Genomic DNA, 23,899 nt, shown 5'->3' on the forward strand with positions numbered 1-23,899 from the left:
ATTTGTAATCCACATAGAAGTATGTAGAGAGAGGGCGATATGAAGAATCACAGGTTCCATGCTGGGTAAACAAAATAACAATCGTCGAAGATTTTGTCCATTGAGTCATTCCAAAATCAACCTGGAGATATCACCAAATGACAAGCAGTTACCACATAACACCCCAATTCCAGGTAAGGGCCAACACAGGTGATACCACAGGATACTCCAACAAATCCACACATATGGATTACACGAAGTGACAGTCACACATCCATTGCACACTGTGTGCCGATAATCAACCCAACCTTTTGGGCATCGAAGAGTTCCAAACCATAGCAGTGACAACCTGAAGTTCCAACAGGTTCGTTCTTTCTCTCTCTCTTTCTCTGTTTAAGTCCACACCCTGTGACTGACGTCATAGTCCCGATTCACTCAGGTGCTCTTAAAGTAAAGATAATGGACTGCCTTCATACAATGATATCAATGATTGCATCCTCCAAATTTTCATTTCAAGGGTTCAAAGGTCCAATTTCATGTCAGAGAAATGTATACAATATACATCCTGAAATGCTTTTTCTTCACAAACATCCACGAAAACAGAAGGGTGCCCCAAAGAACAACAGTTAAATGTAAGAACCTCAAAGTCCCCCCCCCAGCTCCCTCCCTCCCACACATGAGCGGCAGCGAGCAACAATCCCCCTCCCCTTTCATTGTAACATTCAAAGTGATTGTTGATACATTGAATTTCTTCGTAGTACTTTAACTTGTTGAAGTTGCAAAATCATTCCATTTTCACTCCTGGCTATTTCTGGCATATCCAAGCCTGAATGCTTGAAACTGCAGTGAGCAAAACAGTTGTGAATTGTCTTACTGCTTATCTCTCGCAAAACTTTGACAGCAAAGAAAACAACTGTGTTTTGAACAGAAACACACAACAGGTGCTAGTTAAAAACTGTTTGCTTGATGCAAACAGCGTTGTGTCTAACGGCCATGTAAGTGTATGTGGCTGACACTAGTTAGAAACTGTTTGGCAGCAGTCTCCTGCTTCAATTAAGCAGCATAGTGTACCAAATAGATAAAGGGAATACCAGTTATTTTCTCGATTAGTTTTTGTTCTTTAACAGTTCCCTGACCCGCTGAATTCCTCCAGCATTTTGTGTGTTATAAGATTCTACGATGCATAATCAGTGTAGCTAATCAGAATCCTTTTTAGATTAGATTAGACTCAACTTTATTGTTATTGTGCCAAGTACAGATACAAAGCCAATAAAATGCAATAGGCATCTAACCAGAAATGCAAAGCATAAAGTTATTTACAAAATAACTGCGAATAAAAAGTAAGTGCTACAGCACATAAATATAAAAGTACTAAGACAATACAATATGGATGCAATGCTGCTTAGTATTGTGATGAGAGGTTCAGCAGTGTCACAGTCACAGGGAAGGAGTTCTTCCTGTGCCAGCTGGTGTGGGAGCGGAGGCTCCTGTAGCGCCTAGCACATGGGAGGAGAGTAAAAAGTCCATGGTTAGGGTGAGATGCATCCTTGATAATGCTTTTTGCCCTGCCCAGGCAGCCTTTATGTTCTCAATGGTGGGCAATTGGGTGCTGATAATCCGCTGGGCAGTTTTCACCACACGCTGGAGTGCTTTGTGGTCCGATCCAGGACAATTGCCGTAACACACTGAGATGCAGTTGGTGAGTATGCTCTCAATGGTACAGCGGTAAAAGTCCATCAGTATCCTGGGACAGAGGTGAGCTTTCTTGGTGCTGTGCAGGAAATAAAGGTGCTGTTGTGCCTTTTTGATCAGGATGGAGGAGCTCAGGGACCAGGTGAGTTCCTCGGAAGTGCGGACACCAAGGAATTTGACCTCACATTGGCGGGAAACTTACATCATGTGACCTCCACAAGACCATTACATCATGCTCATCAGATAATCTATTACATCAGGTCATAAGACAGTCACAAGATACCCATGAGGTATGTAACACTTGAACTGAGATCGGCTGGGTGGGGGGGAGGGGGGATGCAGCTGGGGGTCAGTTGTTCATCTGGAATTGGGTGTCTCGTCCATCAGCTGCTCCGACTGCAGGGTTTCCTGGGATTCACAAAGGTTCCGTTTTGCAGCAGGGTCCTCGATGGGGACCTTCCTTTGGGATTCACAGCATAAGGGCAAAATGTGTTGATCCCGGCAATGTAGCTTCCTGTGTGGAGAAAGAGAGAGACAGTCAGGCACTGCATGTCCAAGGAGTGCAACAGCTGAGAGTGGGCGGGGGACAAAGAGAGAGGTTGTGATTTACCTGCAGTAAACTGTGAATACCGGGAGCAGACAGACCAGGATGACCACAACTACCACAACTACCCCGATGATCCAATTTCCTGCAGGGAACAAGGTCAGTCACATTCGGTTCGTTCCCCTCTGTCCTGAGGGAGGGACTGAAGGATAGCACATGAGAAGGGCAGAGGAGGTGAGAGAGGTGTGGAAAGAGGGGTCGCATAAGGGATGGATGAGCGTGGTGAGGGAGAGACGGAGGAGGCAAGGGAGATGTGTAGAGAGGGGTAATCCAAAGGATGGAGAGAGCATGTGAAAAGAGGGGTAGTACAAGGGACGGATGGGGTGGCAATGAAAAGACAGAGGGGGCAAAGGTGTGAAGAGGGATGGTGCGAGAGACAGATGGGGGGAGTGGAGGAGAGAGAGTGGGGGCAAGGGAAATGTTGAGAGAGGGGAAGCGCAAGGGGGCGAGGAATGTGTGGACAGAGGGGCACCGCGAGTTGGCGAGGAAGGTGTGGAGGGAAGGGTGACATGTCAGGGGGATGGTTGGAGGGGGTGAGGGAGCAATAAGGGAGGGGGTAAATAAGGAATGAGGGTTGGTGTAAATGAGTGATGATGCAGAGATGGAAAGAGAGAACAGATGAAGGTGGGGCAGGCGAGCGAGGGGAAATGGAGGGAGGGAGTAGAGAGTGATGAGACGGGGAGTGCTGGATGAGACAGCGAGAGGTGACAGAGGCAGGCAGAGATTGAAGGATGAGGATCACTCACTATTGCCGTCTCCACCCTCTTCCTTCTCTGCAAGCAGAAACAGTGAAATGACCATTAGTGGGGTATCTCCAGTCTCCCTTTACTTCAACCCCTCCCTCCCGTACTCTTCCCTACCTCCCTCCAGCACTCCCTAAATTAGTTGTGTCCTCCACATTACACTGTCAGTGGCCCCTGCATCTCTCCCTTATGATGTGCTGTCTTCTCACACCTCCCATCAAAGGAGGAGGTACAGAAACCCGAGGTCACACGGCACCAGGTTCAGGAACAGCTACTTCCCTTCAACCACGTGGTCCGGAAACAACTGGCACAACCCCAATCATCAAGCTTTGAAAACAGAATCAGGTTTCATTTCACTGGCACATGTCATGAAACCTGACTATTTGTGACAGCAGTACAGTGTAATAAATAAATTTATAACTATAATTTGCAGTAACAATCAAATTAAATAACTAGTGCAAAAAGAGAGGTAATGTTCATGGGTTCATTGCGCATTCAAAAATCAGATGGTGGAGGAAAAGCTGTTCCTAAAACGTTGACTTGCTGAGTTCCTCCAGCACTTTGTGCTCAAGATTTCCAGCCTCTGTAGAATCTCATGTGGTTAAACACAAATTGTCTACAATTTTTACAAGAACCCAATTAGAACAAAAAGAAATTGCCCACCCATAGTGCAAATTGTTTATTGACTTATTTATTTATTGAGATACAGCATGGAACAGGCCCTTCTGGTCCTTTGAGCCGTGCCGCCCAGCAACTCTCAATTTAATCCGAGCCCAATTATGGGACAGTTAACCACCAATTAATTGACCAACCGGTAGGTCTTTGGAAAGTGGGAGGAAACCAGAGCACCCAGAGGAAACCCACGGGTTCACAGGGAGAACATACAAACTCCTTACAGGCAGCAGTGGGAATTGAACGTGGGTTGCTAGTACTGTAAAGTGTTGCACTAACCACTATGCTACCATGCCATGTAGATCACCCACCATCCCGGCCATGCCATCTTCCCACACCTACCATCGGGAAGAAGTCTCACACCACCAGGTTCAGGAACAGCTACTTTAACTATTTGGATTTTGAACTGTCACCCATCATGCAGAGAAAAGAACAAACAAATCATGCAAACAACAGCTGCAAGCAAGTACTGTTCTGAACTGAAATCCGCAAAGAGAGTCCGAGACCCATCATTCAGTGCGGAGCCGAGTAAATGTCTGGAGCAATGATCTGAACCAACCTGTACCTTGCCTCGGGCCCCAATATCCTGACCCAGCAATCTGGCACAGCGCCTTGATCGATATCCAATCATTGGGTTCAGTCTTCTCAATTAGCTCCGGGGTCCGGACCCTGCAGCCTCGATTTGCCTTCTATTCAACCTTTGTGGCGCTTAAATCGCTCTCAGTGACGGCCGCCACCGTGAATTGTCTCCGACTCGAAACAGAAGTTACATTCTATCGTTTGCGATGACTGTTAATCACACTTTTTCTGGCAAAGAATTTAGTTGCATTCCCTGCTTCCTCGGCCAACCGCCAGGTGGCGCTGAGATTCACCACCACCATCTGAGCTGGAACGGGTCCCTGATTGTGCCTTCGTTGCCTGTGTGTTGCCTAAATCTACATTGCTGGTGATGCTGCTGCAAGCCAGACTTTCATTGTATCGGAGGCCCACTGTACCAGTGCACAGGACAACGAGTTCAAATTAACTTAAGTTCCCTTTCGCCTACTTCCTACTGCTCTTCCCTCCATCTCCGCACACTCCCCCATCCCTCTCCCTTCCTATCCCCTTCCCACCATTACACCCAACTGGACACTGTCCCTTCTCCCTCAGGTACAAGAAAGACTGAAAGCACCAACCACCAGGCTCACGAACAGCTTCTACCCGGCTGTTATCAGATTATTGAACAGTGTCCTAGGACGACAAGATGGACTCTGCACCTCATAATTCATCCTGTTATGATCTTGTTCATTGTCTGCCTGCACCACACTTTCTCTGTAACTGTTACACTTTATTCTGCATTCTGTTATTGTTTTCCCTTGTTCTACCTCAATGCACTGTGTAATGATCTGAACTGTATGTGGCAATCTGTATGAACAGTGTGCAAGATTTTCACTGCATCTCGGTACATCTAACAATAAAAAAACAATTGCCACAGCTCAGCACATCATGGAAACCAGCCTCTCTGCCATGGACTCTGTCTACACTTCCCGCTGCCTCGGTAAAACAGCCAGCAGAATCAGAGACCCCCCTCACACTGAACATTCTCTCTTCTCCCCTCTCCCATCAGGCAGAAGATATAAAAGACCGAAAACTTGTCCCACTGAGCTCAAGGACAGCTTCTACCCCACTGTTATCAGACTATTCAATAGATCTCCAGTGTATGAAATTGGATTCCTGCCCTCACAATCTATGTCGTTATCATCTGGCACCTTGTCTGCCTGCACTGCACTTTCTCTGTAACTGTAAGACTTTATTCTGCGTTCTGTTATTGTTCTACCTTGTTGCCCTGTGTAATGATCTCATCTGTATGAAGTGTGCAAGACAAGCTTTTCTCTGTATCTCGGTATACATGACAATAATAACTGTACCAATCATTATGGGCTACAAATAGTGGGAGGAAGGGAGGAACATGGGAGGGGGGACGAGTAAAGGAGGGGATGAGAAATGAGGAAAAGGGTAGGGAGCAAGTGAGGATTAGAGAGAGAGAATGATCATACTGGGGTGTCATGGTCCCGTCCGTAAAGTCCACATTCTGGTTCACGGTCCGGTCCATCGACCCTTGCTCCAGGTTTTCCTGTCTACCCTGTTTCTGTTCCTGTTGAGCACTAATTGAGGCAGCTGATTCTCGTTGGGGCTGGCTGCATAAATATCTCCAGAGACCAGGGTGTGGCTGCTGGATTGTTCTTGTCCTTACTCCTTGTATCCCTTCCCCTGCCTTCTGTTTTCTCGCCTGAAGCCTTACCTTGTCTTGCCAGTAACACTCGCCTTGCCTGAAGTTCTTGTCTCACCTTGCATTGCCTGAAGCCTTTCCTTGTCTTGCTGGTAACTCTCGCCTCATCTCGCCTGAAGTCTTGTCTTGGAGCCACCCTGAACCTAGCTCCCTTCCTGTCCCTTGCCTCCGGCGGGTAAGCCAGGCCACATTGCCGTTACTCTGCGGTGGGTTCTGTCCCTTGCCTCCATCGGTAAGTCAGTCCAGATTGCCGTTACCCTGCAGTGGGTTCTGTCCCTTCCTGTCCCTTGCCGCCGTCGGGTAAGTCAGGCCAGACTGCTGTTACCCTGTGGTGGGTTCTGTCTCTTCCTGTCCCTTGCCTCCATCGGGTGGAAATACGTGCCCTGCCCAGGAAGAGCTTCAAGATCCCAAGCCTCAATCCTCGCCCCAAACCAAGCTTCAAGACCCCAAGCCTCAATCCTCACCCCAAACTAAGCTTCAAGACCCCAAGCCTCAAGTCCCTTGTCTCCAGTCCTGTTCCGGGTTCCTGGTTTTCGTGTCCATGTCCTAGCCCTTACCCTGTATCCTAGTCCTGTCCCTAGTACTTCAGTGTCTGTGTCTTGCACTTGGGTCTGTTCCCAGCCACCCCCCTTATGACATGGGGAGGTTGGAATGATGGAGGGGAAGAGTGAACAAGGGGAGTGAGGAAGGAGGGTAGGGGGAAAGGAATGAGGGATAATGGAGGGTCACCCTCGGTGATCCACTCACCGTTATTACTTCTGGCGTCCTCTGTCCCTGGAAAAAGCAGCAACCGTAACGTTAGTGGGGTGGATCCAACCTCCATCCCTCTCTCCCCACTCCTGATCTTCATCCATCACCTCACTCATTCTCCATCCACCCCCTCCATCCATCTCTCTCCCCTCCACCCCATTCTCTCTGTTTCACCACTCTCCCCAACTCCCTCTGTCCCACTCCTTCCCTCCCTCCATCACACAGTCACACTTACTCCCTGCATTTCACCCTTCCTCATCGACTCCCCTTTCCTCCCTCCTACTCCCCCTCTCCTCCACCGGACACCCTCCAGATATCACAAGACACTGCTGCTCAAAACATATCCCTGCATTTTATGCCACCTCATGTGACCTGCCGCAGGCCACTGGTTCCTGTCAGGGACAAAGTCCCATGGACCTCACTTCCCCGTCCTCTCTACCTCCCTGTTAAATCTCCCTCCCCACCTCCCTAAGTGTACAGTTCCCGCTGCCTCAGTAAAGCAGCCTGCAGAATCGATAACCCCACCCACCCCAGACATTCTCTCTCCTCCCTTGTCCCATCAGGCAGATGATACAAAAGCCTGAAAGCACATCCCACCAGGCTCAAGGACAACTTCTACCCCACTGTCATCTGGCTGTTTTAATAGATCTCTAGTGTGCAAAATTGAGCTCCTGCCCTTACAACCTATGTCATATGATCTTACACATTATTGTCTGCCTGTACATTATTGTACTTTCTTTGTAACTGTAACACTTCATTCTGCATTCTGTTCTTGTTTTCCCTTGTTCTACCTCAATGCACTGTGTGATGATTTGATCTGTAAGAACAGTGTGCAAGACAAGATTTTCACTGAACCTGGAAACCTGCGATAATAATAAACCAATTTTCCCTTGAACCCAGTATAATTTGTGTTCTATGTGCTGTCCACTATTAAATGCTGATCGCAATACAGGAAGACCTGACTGACCTTGAGTGACATAATGCGTCTCTATGCCGTTCTGTAAGAGAAAGGGGACAGGGTGGCAGGGATCACTCACATATGAATTGGTACAACTGCTCGACACAGCGCATTGTAAAGGAAGGGGTTATAGGGTCGCAGTAGTGTGTTAGAGCTGGATGCCAGAGGGTCGGGGATGAGGGAGGGGGAGCAGACAGCGAAGGGACAGGGCAGGGGGTCAAACGCCGGGGGGGGGGGTTGGAGTGGGAGTAGGTGGGGGTTACAGAGGCAGAGGGAGTGACGGGGTGGTAGAGGGGAAGGCCAGGGCAAGAGAGGGGTGGCAGGGAAGAAAGGAAACAATGAAAAAGAAATGGAGAGGGGCAGGAAGATGGCGAGAAATGATGAAGGAGGGAGATGGAGCTTGGATTGCTGCGGTTCTCACCTTGTAACATCTCACCAATACGGTTTGGCAGCCGTCCACCTTGAATCCCTCGGACGTAAAGAATTTGGTTATGGGCGGAACAAAGCTGTTGTCTTCAGCAACTGTTGTGCCCTGTAGGAGTGAGGACGCGGGTAGGGAAGCAAGGGTTGTGGTAAGGAGAAGGGGACAACACAGTTCTCAACAACATCAACTCTGCCCACTTGCTAGTACACATTCCCCTCCTCCCCCCACATGCTCTGAACGATCCCTCATGATACCATCGGGACAAACCATCTATCCCATCCCGTGTAGTATAAGATGGGGAACTTTATTTACTTACAAACGTTTGTATTTAGAGCTACAGTGCAGAACAGTCCTTTTTGGCCCAACAAGCCACACCACCCAACAACCCACCCATTTTACACATTTAAAAGCCACTGGGACAACTTTATGGATAGGCGAGAGGTTTAGAGGGCAATGGGTTAATTGCAGGCAGATGGGACCATCTCTCTCGGCAAGACCACAGCCAATTCTTTGGTCTTACTGACGTTGAATGCAAAGTGGTTGCTGCCACACCACTCAACCAGCTGATCCATCTCACTCCCATATGCCTCCTTGTCAAGGCCAGGTCTCTTTAGGCTTTCTGAGTATGGACCATTTGGGGGTGAAGAGCCTGCTGAGGTGCTGTATACCTCTGTGACTCAAGTCTTCCCAGCACAGTCAAATCCTTCCTGAGAGCATCAACAAAGATGGACGCAGTGATCCGAAAGATTCGCACCGCCCCTAACACACCATCGTCACCCACCACCCTCAATACCCATTGGTTATGAAGGATACTTACATTAATGGAAAGATTTATATGACTACAGGAAATATTGTAATGTTTGAAATCCAACCAGCAGTTTGATGAATAAGTTATATTTTTTTCTCTGATAACATTATCTGTGGAAAAAAAACAGATACAAATTAATCACCACTGTATACCCAGCACACAATACAAACCCCAACGCTGAGCAGGCAGTCTCAGAGTTTCTGAAATTGGAGAAATAGACCATTCAGCCCATCGAGTCTTCTCCTGTCAGGTAGTGAGTATATCCATTCACAAAACAAGAAAGGCCCAGGCTCTGTCCCTGGATTGTCTCACTCCCATGGATACCAAGGAATGAGATACAGCCTGGGGTCTAATCCAGGGGTACAGTGCCTATAAAAAGTATTCAGCCCTCATAGAAATTTTCATGTTTTATTGTTTTACAACATTGAATCACAGTGGATTTAACTTGGCTCTTTTGACATTGATCAACAGAAAAAGACTCTTTTGTGTCAAAGTGAAAACAGATCTGGACAAAGTGATCTAAATTTATTGCAAATATAAAACACAAAATAATTGATTGCATAAGTATTCACCATCCCCCCTACCTTTAATATGACACAGCAAATCATCACTGATGCAGCCAATTGATTTTAGAAGAAACATAATTAGTTAAATGGAGATCACTGTGTGCAGTCAAGGTGGTTCATATGATTGTAGTAAAAATACACCTGTATCTGGAAGGTCCAATTGCTGGTGGGTCAGTATCTTGGCAAAAAGTACACCGTAAAGACAAAAGAACACTACAAGCAACTCCATAAAAAGGTTATTGAAAAGCACAAGTCAGGAGATGGATACAAGAACATTTCCAAGTCACTGAATAACCATTGGAGTACAGTTAAGTCAATTATCAAGAAATGGATAGAATATGCCACAGCTGTAGATCTGCCTAGAGCAGGCCATTCTCAAAAACTGAGTGACTGTGCAAGAAAGGGGCTACCGAGACCTATGACAACACTGGAGGAGTTACAAGCTTCAGTGACTGAGGTGGGGCTGCAGATACAACAGCAGATGCTTCACCAGTTGGAACTTTATGGGACAAAGGCAAAGAGAAAGCCACTGTTGAAAACAATTCTGACATGAAATCTTGGCTGGCTCGTCAGAAGGCATGTGGGAGACTCCGAAGTCGGTTGCAAGAAGGTTCTATGGTCTGATGAAACCAAAATTGAGCTTTTTGGCCATTAGATGAAATGCTATGTTTGGCATAAGCCAAGCACCACACATCATGAAAAACACATAATTCCTAACATGAAGCATGGTGGTGGCTGCATCATGCTGTAGAGGTGCTTCACTGCAGCAGGCCCTGGAAGTTTATGAAGGTAGAGGGTAAAATAAATGCAGGAAAATACAGGGGAATCCCTGAGGAAAACCTGATGCAATCTGAAAGAGAAATGTGACTTGGGAGAGGATTTGTTTTCCAGCAAGACAATGGCCCCAAGCATAAAGCCAAAGGAACACAGGAATGGCTTAAAAACAATAAACTTAATTTCTTGGAGTAGCCAATTCAGAGTCCATACCTCAATACAATTGAGAAGTTGTGACTGGACTTGAAAAGGACTGCTCATGCACCATCCCCATGCAATCTGACAGAGCTTGCACAATAAAAGAATGGGGAAAATTGCAGTGTCCAGATGTGCACAACTGATAGAGACCTATCCACACATACTCAAGGCTGTAATTGCTAGCCAAAGGTGCATTTTCTAAATGCTGACTAGAAGGGGGTTAGTAATTATGCAATCAATTATTTTGTGCATTACATTTATAATTAATTTCAATCACTTGTAGACATCTGTTTTCAGTTTGACACAAAAGAGTCTTTTTTCTGTTGATCAGTGTCAAAAAAGCCAAATTAAATCCATTGTGACACACACAAAAAATGCTGGTGAGCGCAGCAGGCCAGGCAGCATCTATAGGAAGAGCGACAGTAGACATTTCAGGCTGAGACCCTTTGTCCTGATGTCAACTGTACCTCTTCCTATAGATGCTGCCTGGCCTGCTGTGCTCATCAGCATTTTTTGTGTGTGTTGCTTGAATTTCCAGCATCTGTAGATTTCCTCGTGTTTGCGTTTTCAAATCCATTGTGATTCAATGTTGTAAAACAATAAAACATGAAGACTTCCATGGGGGAGTGAATACTTCTTGTTTTTTGACTTCTCCAGTGTGTTTAACACCATCCGCCCTGCTCTGCTGGGGGAGAAGCTGACAGCGATGCAGGTAGATGCTTCCCTGGTGTCATGGATTCTTGATTACCTGACTGGCAGACCACTGTACGTGTGCTTGCAACAGTGTGTGTCCGACAGAGTGATCAGCAGTACTGGGGCTCCACAGGGGACTGTCTTGTCTCCCTTTCTCTTCCCCATTTACACCTCGGACTTCAACTACTGCACAGAGTCTTGTCATCCTCAGAAGTTTTCAGAAGACTCTGCCATAGTTGGATGCATCAGCAAGGGAGATGAAGCTGAGTACAGGGATACGGTAGGAAACTTTGTCAGATGGTGTGAGCAGAATTATCTGCAGCTTAATGTGAAAAAGACTAAGGAGCTGGTGGTAGACCTGAGGAGAGCTAAGGTACTGGTGACCCGTTTCCATCCAGGGGGTCAGTGTGGACATGGTGGAGGATTACAAATACCTGGGGATACGAATTGACAATAAACTGGACTGGTCAAAGAACACTGAGGTTGTCTACAGGAAGGGTCAGAGCATTTCTATTTCCTGAGGAGACTGAGGTCCTTTAACATCTGTCAGACGATGCTGAGGATGTTCTACGAGCCTGTGGTGGCCAGTGCTATCATGTTTGCTGTTGTGTGCTGGGGCAGCAGGCTGAGGGTAGCAGACACCAACAGAATCAACAAACTCATTCATAAGGCCAGTGATGTTGTGGGGATGGAACTGGACTCTCTCACGGTGGTGTTTGAAAAGAGGATGCTGTCTAAGTTGCATGCCATCTTGGTCAATGTCTCCCATCCACTACATAATGTACTGGGTGGGCACAGGAGTACATTCAGCCAGAGACTCATTCCACCGAGATGCAGCACAGAGTGTCATAGGAAGTCATTCCTGCCTGTGGCCGTCAAACTTTACAACTCCTCCCTTGGAGGGTCAGACACCTGAGCCCATAGGCTGGTCCTGGACTTATTTCATAATTTACTAGCATAATTTACATACTACTATTTAACTATTTATGGTTCTGTTACTATTTATTATTTATGGAGCAACTGTAACAAAAACCAATTTCCCCCAGGATCAATAAAGTGTGACTATCACTGTTTCTAGGCACTGCATATCGTGTAACAGATCACTGGGAGTGGGTTACAGGCTGGGATCTAACCCAGGGGTTCAGTGGGTTTACATATAGAATAACAGATCCCCAGGAGTGTGTTACAGGCTGAGACCTAATCCAAGGGATTGGGGGATATATAGAGTAAGAGATACCTGGGAATGGGTTGCAGGCTGGGATCTAATCCAGGGCGTTGTGAGTTTACACGTCAGATAACAGATCACCAGGAGTGGCTTACAGGCTGGTATCTCTGTCTGCCTGTCTCTCTCTCTCTCACACACACACACACACACACACACACACACACAGAGAAGGGGGCCCCTGTCCAGTCTTTTCAAAGTTCAAGGTAAATTTGTGATCAATGTATATCCACACAGTAGGCTTATTCAGAAAGTTAGAAGGCATGGGATCCAGGGAAGCTTGGCCAGGTGGATTCAGAATTGGCTTGCCTGCAGAAGGCAGAGGGTGGTGGTGGAGGGAGTACATTCAGATTGGAAGATTGTGACTAGTGGTGTCCCACAAGGATCTCTTCTGGGACCTCTACTTTTCATGATTTTTATTAACGACCTGAATCTGGGGGTAGAAGGGTGGGTTGGCAAGTTTTCAGATGACACAAAGGTTGGTGGTGTTGTGGATAGTGTAGAGGATTGTCAAAGATTGCAGAGAGACATTGATAGGATGCAGAAGTGGGCTGAGAAGTGGCAGATGGAGTTCAACCCAGAGAAGTGTGAGGTGGTACACTTTGGAAGGACAAACTCCAAGGCAGAGTACAAAGTAAATGGCAGGATACTTGGTAGTGTGGAGGAGCAGAGGGATCTCGGGGTACATGTCCACAGATCCCTGAAAGTTGCCTCACTGGTGGATAGGGTAGTTAAGAAAGCTTATGGGGTGTTAGCTTTCATAAGTCGAGGGATAGAGTTTAAGAGTCGCGATGTAATGATGCAGCTCTATAAAACTCTGGTTAGGCCACACTTAGAGTACTGTCACATCAAAGTTGCTGGTGAACGCAGCAGGCCAGGCAGCATCTCTAGGAAGAGGTACAGTCGACGTTTCAGGCCGAGACTCTTCGTCAGGACTAACTGAAGGAAGAATTAGTAAGAGATTTGAAAGTGGGAGTGGGAGGGGGAGGGGGAGATCCAAAATGATAGGAGAAGACAGGAGGGGGAGGGATGGAGCCAAGAGCGGACAGGTGATTGGCAAAGGGGATATGAGAGGATCATGGGACAGGAGGTCCAGAGAGAAAGACAAAGGGGGGGGGGGTACCCAGAGGATGGGCAAGGGCTATATTCAGAGGGACAGAGGGAGAAAAAGGAGAGAGAGAAAGAATGTGTGTATAAAAATAAGTAACAGATGGGGTACGAGGGGGAGGTGGGGCATTAGCGGAAGTTAGAGAAGTCGATGTTCATGCCATCAAGTTGGAGGCTACCCAGACGGAATATAAGGTGTTGTTCCTCCAACCTGAGTGTGGCTTCATCTTTACAGTAGAGGAGGCCGTGGATAGACATGTCAGAATGGGAATGGGATGTGGAATTAAAATGTGTGGCCACTGGGAGATCCTGCTTTCTCTGGCGGACAGAGCGTAGGTGTTCAGCAAAGCGGTCTCCCAGTCTGCGTCGGGTCTCGCCAATATATAGAAGGCCACATCGAGAGCACCGGACGCAGTATATGACCCCAGCCGACTCACAGGTGAAGTGTCGCCTCACCTGGAAGGACTGTCTGGGGCTCTGAATGGTGGTAAGGGAGGAAGTGTAAGGGCATGTGTAGCACTTGTTCCGCTTACAAGAATAAGTGCCAGGAGGGAGATCATTAGGAAGGGATGGGGGGACGAATGGACAAGGGAGTCGCATAGGGAGCGATCCCTGCTGAAAGCAGAGAGTGGGGGGAGGGAAAGATGTACTTAGTGGTGGGATCCCACTGGAGGTGGCGGAAAATACGGAGAATAATATGTTGGACCCGGAGGCTGGTGGGGTGGTAGGTGAGGACCAGGGGAGCCCTATTCCTAGTGGGGTGGCGGGAGGATAGAGTGAGAGCAGATGTACGTGAAATGGGGGAGATGCGTTTAAGAGCAGAGTTGATAGTGAAGGAAGGGAAGCCCCTTTCTTTAAAAAAGGAGGACATCTCCCTCGTCCTGGAATGAAAAGCCTCATCCTGAGAGCAGATGCGGCGGAGACGGAGGAATTGCAAGAAGGGGATGGCATTTTTGCAAGAAACAGGGTGAGAAGAGGAATAGTCCAGATAGCTGTGAGAGTCAGTAGGCTTATAGTAGACATCAGTGGATAAGCTGTCTCCAGAGGCAGAGACAGAAAGATCAAGAAAGAGGAGGGAGGTGTTGGAAATGGACCATGTAAACTTAAGGGCAGGGTGAAAGTTGGAGGCAAAGTTAATAAAGTCAACGAGCTCAGCATGCGTGCGAGAAGCAGCGCCAATGCGGTCGTCGATGTAGCGAAGGAAAGGTGGGGGACAGATACCAGAATAGGCACGGAACGTAGATTGTTCCACAAAGCCAACAAAAAAGCAGGCATAGCTAGGACCCATACGGGTGCCCATAGCTACACCTTTAGTTTGGAGGAAGTGGGAGGAGCCAAAGGAGAAATTATTAAGCGTAAAGACTAATTCCGCTAGACGGAGCAGAGTGATGGTAGAGGGGAACTGTCGTTGACTTTATTAACTTTGCCTCCAACTTTCACCCTGCCCTCAAGTTCATCTGGTCCATTTCCGACACCTGCCTCCCCTTCCTAGATCTTTCTGTCTCTGTCTCTGGAGACAGCTTATCCACTGATGTCTACTATAAGCCTACTGACTCTCACAGCTATCTAGACTATTCCTCTTCTCACCCTGTTTCTTACAAAAATGCCATCCCCTTCTTGCAATTCCTCCGTCTCCGCCGCATCTGCTCTCAGGATGAGGCTTTTCATTCCAGGACGAGGGAGATGTCCTCCTTTTTTAAAGAAAGGGGCTTCCCTTCCTCCACAATCAACTCTGCTCTCAAACGCATCTCCCCCATTTCACCTACATCTGCTCTCACTCCATCCTCCCGCCACCCCACTAGGAATGGGGTTCCCCTGGTCCTCACCTACCACCCCACCAGCCTTCGGGTCCAACATATTATTCTCCGTAACTTCCGCCACCACCACAATAATATGGTGGAATTCTTCATTAAGATGGAGAGTGACATAGTTAATTCAGAAACAAAGGTTCTGAACTTAAAGAGGGGTAACTTTGAAGGTATGAGACGTGAATTAGCTAAGATAGACTGGCAAATGACACTTAAAGGGTTGACGGTGGATATGCAATGGCAAGCATTTAAAGATCACATGGATGAACTACAACAATTGTTCATCCCAGTTTGGCAAAAGAATAAATCAAGGAAGGTAGTGCACCCGTGGCTGACAAGGGAAATTAGGGATAGTATCAGTTCCAAAGAAGAAGCATACAAATTAGCCAGAAAAAGTGGCTCACCTGAGGACTGGGAGAAATTCAGAGTTCAGCAGAGGAGGACAAAGGGCTTAACTAGGAAGGGGAGAAAAGATTATGAGAGAAAACTGGCAGGGAACATAAAAACCGACTGTAAAAGCTATTATAGATATGTGAAAAGAAAAAGATTGGTTAAGACAAATGTAGGTCCCCTACAGGCAGAAACAGGTGAATTGATTATGGGGAGCAAGGACACGGCAGACCAATTGAATAATTACTTCGGTTCTGTCTTCACTAAGGAGGACATAAATAATCTTCCAGAAATAGTAGGGGACAGAGGGCCCAGTGAGATGGAGGATCTGAGGGAAATACATGTTAGTAGGGAAGTGGTGTTAGGTAAATTGAAGGGATTAAAGGCAGATAAATCCCCAGGGCCAGATAGTCTGCATCCCAGAGTGCTTAAGGAAGTAGCCCAAGAAATAGTGGATGCATGAGTGATAATTTTTCAAAACTCTTTAGATTCTGGACTAGTTCCTGAGGATTGGGAGGTGGCTAATGTAACCCAACTTTTTAAAACAGGAGGGAGAGAGAAACCAGGGAATTATAGACCGGTTAGCCTAACATCGGTGGTGGGGAAACTGCTAGAGGCAGTTATCAAGGATGTGATAACAGCACATTTGGAAAGTGGTGAAATGATCGGACAAAGTCAGCATGGATTTGTGAAAGGAAAATCATGTCTGACGAATGTCATTGAATTTTTTGAGGATGTAACTAGTAGAGTGGATAAGGAAGAACCAGTGGATGTGGTATATTTGGATTTTCAAAAGGCTTTTGACAAGGTCCCACACAGGAGATTAGTGTGCAAACTTGAAGCACACGGTATTGGGGGTAAGGTATTGATGTGGATAGAGAATTGGTTGGCAGACAGGAAGCAAAGAGTGGGAATAAACGGGACCCTTTCAGAATGGCAGGCAGTGACTAGTGGGATACCGCAAGGCTCAGTGCTGGGACCCCAGTTGTTTGCAATATATATTAATGACTTGGATGAGGGAATTAATTGCAGCATCTCCAAGTTTGCGGATGACACGAAGCTGGGCGGCAGTGTTAGCTGTGAGGAGGATGCTAAGAGGATGCAGGGTGACTTGGATAGTTTAGGTGATTGGGCAAATTCATGGCAGCTGCAATTTAATGTGGATAAATGTGAGGTTATCCACTTTGGTGGCAAAAATAGGAAAACAGATTATTATCTGAATGGTGACCCATTAGGGAAAGGGGAGATGCAACGAGACCTGGGTGTCATTATACACCAGTCATTGAAAGTGGGCATGCAGGTACAGCAGGCGGTGAAAAAGCAAATGGTATGCTGGCATTTATAGCAAGAGGATTCGAGTACAGGAGCAGGGAGGTACTACTGCAGTTGTACAAGGCCTTGGTGAGACCACACCTGGAGTATTGTGTGCAGTTTTGGTCCCCTAATCTGAGGAAAGACATCCTTGCCATAGAGGGAGTACAAAGAAGGTTCACCAGATTGATTCCTGGGATGGCAGGACTTTCATATGATGAAAGACTGGATGAACTAGGCTTATACTCGTTGGAATTTAGAAGATTGAGGGGGGATCTGATTGCAACGTATAAAATCCTAAAGGGATTGGACAGGCTAGATGCAGGAAGATTGTTCCCGATGTTGGGGAAGTCCAGAACGAGGGGTCACAGTTTGAGGATAAAGGGGAAGCCTTTTTGGACCGAGATGAGAAAAAACTTCTTCACACAGAGAGTGGTGAATCTGTGGAATTCTCTGCCACAGGAAACAGTTGAGGCCAGTTCATTGGCTATATTTAAGAGGCAGTTAGATATGGCCCTTGTGGCTAAAGGGATCAGGGAGTATGGAGGGAAGGCTGGTACAAGGTTCTGAGTCGGATGATCAGCCATGATCATACTGAATGGCGGTGCAGGCTCGAAGGGCAGAATGGCCTACTCCTGTACCTATTTTCTATGTTTCTATGGGATCCCACCACTAAGCATATCTTTCCCTCCCCCCCTCCACTTTCTGCAGGGATCACTCCCTACACGACTCCCTTGTCCATTTGAACCCCCCCATCCCTCCCCACTGATCTCCCTCCTGGCACTTATCCTTGTAAGCGGAGCAAGTGTTACACATGCCCTTACACTTCCTCCCTTACCACCATTCAGGGCCCCAGACAGTCCTTCCAGTTGAGGCGACACTTCACCTGTGAGTCGGCTGGGGTCATATACTGCGTCCGGTGCTCCCGATGTGGCCTTCTATATATTGGCGAGACCCAATGCAGACTGGGAGACCGCTTTGCTGAATACCTATGCTCTGTCCGCTAGAGAAAGCAGGATCTCCCAGTGGCCACACATTTTAATTCCACATCCCATTCCCATTCTGACATGTCTATCCATGGCCTCCTCTACTGTAAAGATGAAGCCACACTCAGGTTGGAGGAACAACACCTTATATTCCGTCTGGGTAGCCTCCAACCTGATGGCATGAACATCGACTTCTCTAACTTCCGCTAATGCCCCACCTCCCCCTCGTACCCCATCCGTTATTTATTTTTATACACACATTCTTTCTCTCACTCTCCTTTTTCTCCCACTGTCCCTCTGACTATACCCCTTGCCCATCCTCTGGGTTCCCCCCCCCACTTTGTCTTTCTCCCTGGGCCTCCTGTGCCATGATCCTCTCATATCCCCTTTGCCAATCACCTGTCCAGCTCTTGGCTCCATCCCTCCCCCTCCTGTCTTCTCCTATCATTTTGGATCTCCCCCTCCCCCTCCCACTTTCAAATCTGTTACTAACTCTTCCTTCAGTTAGTCCTGACGAAGAGTCTCGGCCTGAAACGTCGACTGTACCTCTTCCTAGAGATGCTGCCTGGCCTGCTGCGTTCACCAGCAACTTTGATGTGTGTTGCTTGCATTTCCAGCATCTGCAGAATTCCTGTTGCTTGGAGTACTGTGTCCATTTCTGGTCACCTCACTCTTGGAAAGATGTGGAAGCATTGGAAAGGGTACAGAGGAGATTTACCAGGATGCTGCCTGGTTTACAGAGTATGCATCATGATCAGAGATTAAGGGAGCTAGGCCTTTACTCTTTGGAGAGGAGGAGGATGAGAGGAGACATGATAGAGGTGTACAAGATAGTAAGAGGAATAGATAGAGTGGATAGCCAGCGCCTCTTCCCCAGGGCACTACTACTCAATACAAGAGGACATGGCTTTAAGGTAAGGGGTGGGATGTTCAAGGGGGATATTAGAGGAAGGTTTTTTACTCAGAGAGTGGTTGGTGCATGGAATGCACCGCCTGAGTCAGTGGTGGAGGCAGATACACTAGTGAAGTTTAAGAGACTACTAGATAGGTATATGGAGGAATTTAAGGTGGGGGCTTATATGGAAGGCAGGGTTTGAGGGTCGGCACAACATTGTGGGCCGAAGGGCCTGTACTGTGCTGTACTATTCTATGTTCTATGTTCTATAACTTGAGGTACATTTTCTTGCATTCATAGAAAAGAGAGAAATACAATAGAAATTGATGAAAAACTATGCATAAACAGCCAAAAACTGACAACCAACCAATGTGCAAAACAAGAGAAGCAATTAAAAAAAACAATACTGAGAACAAGAATTGTAAAGAGCCCCTGAGAGTCGTGGTGAATTAAGTTATCCACGCTAGTTCAGGAGACTACTGGTTGTGGGGAAATGACTGTTTCTGAACCTGGTCGTGTGGGACCCAAGGCTCCTGTATCTCCTGCCCTGTGGGAGTGATGAGAAGGGGGAATGATCGCTCACTCAATGTCAGCAAACCCGTACACTTTCGTCCCTAATATCGAGAGTAACACACACAAAATGCCGGAGGAACTCAGCAGTTCAGAGGGGATCTGTGGACAGGAATTCAGAGTTGACGTTTTAGGACAGGCCGAGACCCTTCATCAGGACCCTGCTCAGTTCCTCGAGCATGTCATCTCTTCTCATCAAGGAGGAGGTACACACACTCCACGTTTTAGAAGCAGCTTCTCCGCCACCGCCATCAGATTTTCATACGGACACATTTCAGGACGTATGCCCGTGATATGAAAGCTGACAGGTTCTAGATTAATCGGTTGCGGGGACCAGGCAGGAGAACGGGGACGAGAGAGATAATAAATCAGCCATGATCGAATGCGGAGCAGCCTTGACGAGCTGAATTATGTTGCAATATCTGAAGGCCTCTAAAGACAGCGGGCGGGGAGGAGATCCTCCATCCAAAACTCGAAACCCCCCCACCCCTCTCTTTCCCCCACCGATCTCCCAAAACGAGCCTCCCTAACCAGCCAGTTCCCCCATTCAAACCTCTCAGGCAGCCGAAGACCGGCTCGGACCGGGTATAAGGGCGGATGGAGGGAGTCGGGTGCTCACAGGGGAAAGGTCCAGATCCAGCCCCCACCGACGGCAGCTCCTCACCTTCAACAAACACCGAAGTGGACAGCCAGACGAAAATTAATTGTAAAATCACAAGCAAATGCCCAGCGAGCTCCATATTCCTCCGTGCCTGCGATGAATGAAGACTTCCGGGTTTATCGAAAATCTGCGCATATTTTGTATGATGCAACACACACTGTATGATGCAACACACACACACAATACTGCCGGCCAGGCAGGGGAGGAAAAAGTACAAAGGAGTGCGTGCAAGTTAACCCGGGAGGGGAGAGGGAGAGAATGATAGGGATGAAGTAATGAGCTGGAAAGTCGACTGGTGAAAGAGATAGAGGGCTGGAGAAGGGGGAATCTGTTAGCAGAGGACAAAAAGTCATGGAAGAAAGGGAAGCGGGAGGAGCACCAGAAGGGGGTGAAAGGCAGGTAAGGAGATAAGGTGAGAGAGGGAAATGGGAATGGGGAATGGTGAAGGAGTCGTGGGGTGGGTGGGGAATCACTACTAGAAGCTCGAGAAATTGATGTTCATACCGTCCGGTTGCACGCTACACAGACGAAATACAAGGTGTTGCTCCTCCAACCTGAGTGTGGCCTCATCGCGACAGCAGAGTCCATAGACTGAGATTTCAGAATGGGAATGGGAAGTGGAATTAAAATGGGTGGCCACTGGAAGATCTCACTGTTTCTGGTGGACGGAGGGTAGGTGCTCGGCAAAGTGGTCTCCCGTTCTACATTGGCTCTCACTGATATACAGAAGCACCTGATACCGTAGATGGCCAAACCAGGGGAACCTGATACAGTAGATGGCCACACCTGGAGCACCTGATACACTAGATGACCCCAACAGTCTACAGGTGAAGTGTCGCCTCACCTGGAAGGACTGTTTGGGCACATGAATGGTAGTGAGGGAGCAGGTGTAGGGGCAGGTGCAGCACTTGTTCCACTTACAAGGATAAGTGCCAGGAGGGACATCAGTGGGGAGGGATGCATGGACAAGAAAGTCACATAGGGAGCGATACCTGCGGAAAGCAGAAAGTGGTGGGGGGGGGGTGGTGTGAAGATGTGCTTGGTGGTGGGATCCTGTTGAAGATGGCAGGAGTTATGGAGAATTAAGTTCTGGACATGGAGGCTGGTGAACTGGTAGGAGAGGACAAGAGGAACCCTATCCCTGGCAGAGTGGTAGGAGGATAGGGTAAGAGCAGACGTGCATGAAATGGAAGAGATGTGGCTGAGGGCAGCAATGATGGTGGAGGAAGGGAAGATCCTTTCTTTGAACAAGGAGAACATCCCCTTAGTTCTGGAATGAAAAGCCTCATCCTGACAGCAGATGAAGTGGAGACGGAGGAATTGAGAGAAGGAGCATTTTTACAAGTAACAGGGTGTGAAGAAGTGTAGTCCAGGTCGCTGTGAATGTCAGTGGATTTCTAAAAGACATCTGTAGATAAGCTGCCTCCAGATACAGAGACAGAGAGGTTGAGATAGGGTAAGGAGGTGTCAGAAATGGACCAGGTAAATTTGAGGGCAGGGTGGAAGTTGGAGGCAAAGTTGATGAAGTCGACGAGCTCCTCATGTACAGGAAGCAGCACCAATGCAGTCATCAACATAGCACAGGAAAAGTTGCAGAGTGATACAAGCATAGGCTTAGAATATGGACTGTTCCACATAGCCAACAAAAAGGCAGGCATGGCGTATATAGCTACACCTTTCATTTCAAGGAAGTGGGAGGAGATGAAAGAATAATTATTGAGAGTGAGGACCAGTTCCACCGGATGGAGGGGAGTGGTGTTGGAGGGGAACTGGTTGGGTCTAGTGTCCAGAAAGAAATGGAGAGCTTTGAGGCCTTCCTGGTGGAGGATGGAGGTGTATGGGGACTGGATATCCATAGTGAAAATGAGGTGATTGGAGCCAGGGAACTTGAACTCATTGAAAAGATCAAGAGTGTGGGAAGTCTCATGGATGTAGGTAGGGAAGGGACTGAACCAGGGGGATAAAACTGAGTTGAGGTATGAAGATATGTCCAGTGGATCAGGAACTAGCAGAAACAATGGGTCTACCTGGACAGGCAGGTTAGTGGATCTTGGGAAGGAGGTAGAAATGGGAGGTGCTATGAGGTTGGTGGCAGTGGATGGGAGATCCCCAGTTAACGGTTAGTGATAGTGTGGGAGACAATTCCTGGTGCTCCTTAGTGGGGTCCTATTCAAGGGGCAAGCAAGAGGAGGTGTCTAACAGTTGTCACTTGGCCTCGGCAAGGTAGAGGTCAGTCCGCCAGACTACCACGGGACCCCCCCTTATCTGCGGGTTTCACAGGAGCTGTGATGGGGATTAGACCTCACATCCCAAATCTGATTTGATTAAAAAGTTCACCGGCGCCCTACAAGGATGAACCGTCCCTGCCTCAGGTACCAGGATGTCTTGCAAACTAGGCACCCCAGAGCTACCCAATAATTGCTTAACACCTTCTTATTCTTCTTCTTTTGACTTTTATGGCAGTTGGCAGTCCAGTAAAGATGCAATATCGCCACCAACTAGACTGGAGTATGCTGGAGTATGCTATGGGAATGGGGGGGGGGGGTGCAGGGGAATCCCTTACTACTTTTCTTTTCTTCCAAGAGGACCACAATCTTGTCGTTGGGTTTAGAGCCTTCCATTCCTCAATGACCCAGAGAGCTACTGTATGTTGGCTGGTGTCAAGGCATTATGTTGTGGCTCTTGGTGGGGTCACCCATGCCAAACGGGTCAAAGGGTAGAGGCCCACTGGTCCACCAGGCTCAGGGGCTCAGCTCAGGACTAACAAGCCTGACTGGTAAAACAAAATTGTTATGGAAACAGCAATGAAGAACCCTTTTATATCTGAGTTCAATGGTATTCCTGCATCTCCACCTGGGACCTGCATGGCTGAGTAGCGAAAACCGAGCGGAAGCTACTGACACAATGAAGGAAGCTCTGAGCACCACCACAGATGGAAGACCTTCATTGCTGTCCTAAACACCTTGTATGCTTCACAGTGTAATTTTGTATATGTTCAGCTGTTTCATAATAACGCAAAACCTACACAACCCAGAATGATGTCTTCCAACAAGATATACTCCTTCTGTCAGAGGGTCATGAAAGTGTAGAATGAGCTGCCAGCTCGAGTGGTGCACGTGAGCACCACTTGAAGTTTGGATAGGTACATGGATGGCAGGGATATGGAAGGCTATGGTCCCGGCATAGGTTGATGGAAGTAGGCAGTTTAAATTGTTCAGCATGGACTAGATGGGCCAAATGGCCTATTTCTGTGCTGTATTTTCCTATGACTCTGTAAGGAATAATAAAGCATAGTATGACCAATCTAAGTAATGTTAAAATAATTCTTTCCCTTCCTGTTTCATCCCCTTCTCCCAAAAACCCAACAGTTTTATGTATTCTATAAATGTGTATCCCCTTATGCCATTATCCCACAAGGCTAGCCATAACACCCTAATTCCTAACCCTACCAACCCCTTAGCTTCTGATTTGCTAAGTGGAAGGTTTATATCCACTGCTGAAATTCTAACAGCTTTCTTAGCTAAACAATCAACCCGCTCATTCTCCTCAACAGTTCTATGTGTTGGGATCCATATGAAGCCAACATATAAACCAACGCTTTGTTGGCGAAACAATATTTGATGAGCTTCCAACAGTAAATCTGACCGACTGCTAGAATGATCTGTTTTAAGACTCATCAAAACTGAAAAGGAATCTGAACAAATGACAACTTTACATGGACAAATTTCCTCCGCCCACTGTAAGCCTAAAATGATGGCAACCAGTTCTGCTGTATATACTGGTAAATAATCAATAATAATATATAACTCCCAGCACTGT

General features: G+C 47.4%; 1 protein-coding gene across 3 annotated transcripts; it reads right to left on the reverse strand.

Moving 5' to 3' along the window:
* Positions 1 to 700: 700 nt before the first annotated feature.
* LOC140190063 (uncharacterized) lies at positions 701 to 20,218 on the reverse strand. Of its 3 annotated transcripts, none has more exons than XM_072246509.1 (8): positions 20,084 to 20,216; positions 8,909 to 9,009; positions 8,089 to 8,199; positions 7,677 to 7,707; positions 6,707 to 6,733; positions 3,022 to 3,048; positions 2,282 to 2,360; positions 701 to 2,185 (listed from the first exon to the last, which is right to left on the reverse strand). In XM_072246509.1, the coding sequence occupies exons 1-8, from the start codon at positions 20,157 to 20,159 to the stop codon at positions 2,029 to 2,031; spliced, it is 609 nt and encodes a 202-aa protein (XP_072102610.1). In that variant the 5' UTR covers positions 20,160 to 20,216; the 3' UTR covers positions 701 to 2,028. The 3 variants fall into 3 exon arrangements, 1 of the variants encoding a protein (XP_072102610.1); XR_011883531.1 differs by lacking the exon at positions 701 to 2,185 and adding an exon at positions 4,250 to 4,679 and having other exon boundaries at positions 2,300 to 2,360; positions 20,084 to 20,218; XR_011883532.1 differs by lacking the exon at positions 701 to 2,185 and adding an exon at positions 4,256 to 4,679 and having other exon boundaries at positions 2,308 to 2,360; positions 20,084 to 20,218.
* Positions 20,219 to 23,899: the final 3,681 nt, after the last annotated feature.

Source organism: Mobula birostris, chromosome 29 (genome assembly GCF_030028105.1).
Source record: "Mobula birostris isolate sMobBir1 chromosome 29, sMobBir1.hap1, whole genome shotgun sequence".
Taxonomy (NCBI): domain Eukaryota; kingdom Metazoa; phylum Chordata; class Chondrichthyes; order Myliobatiformes; family Myliobatidae; genus Mobula; species Mobula birostris.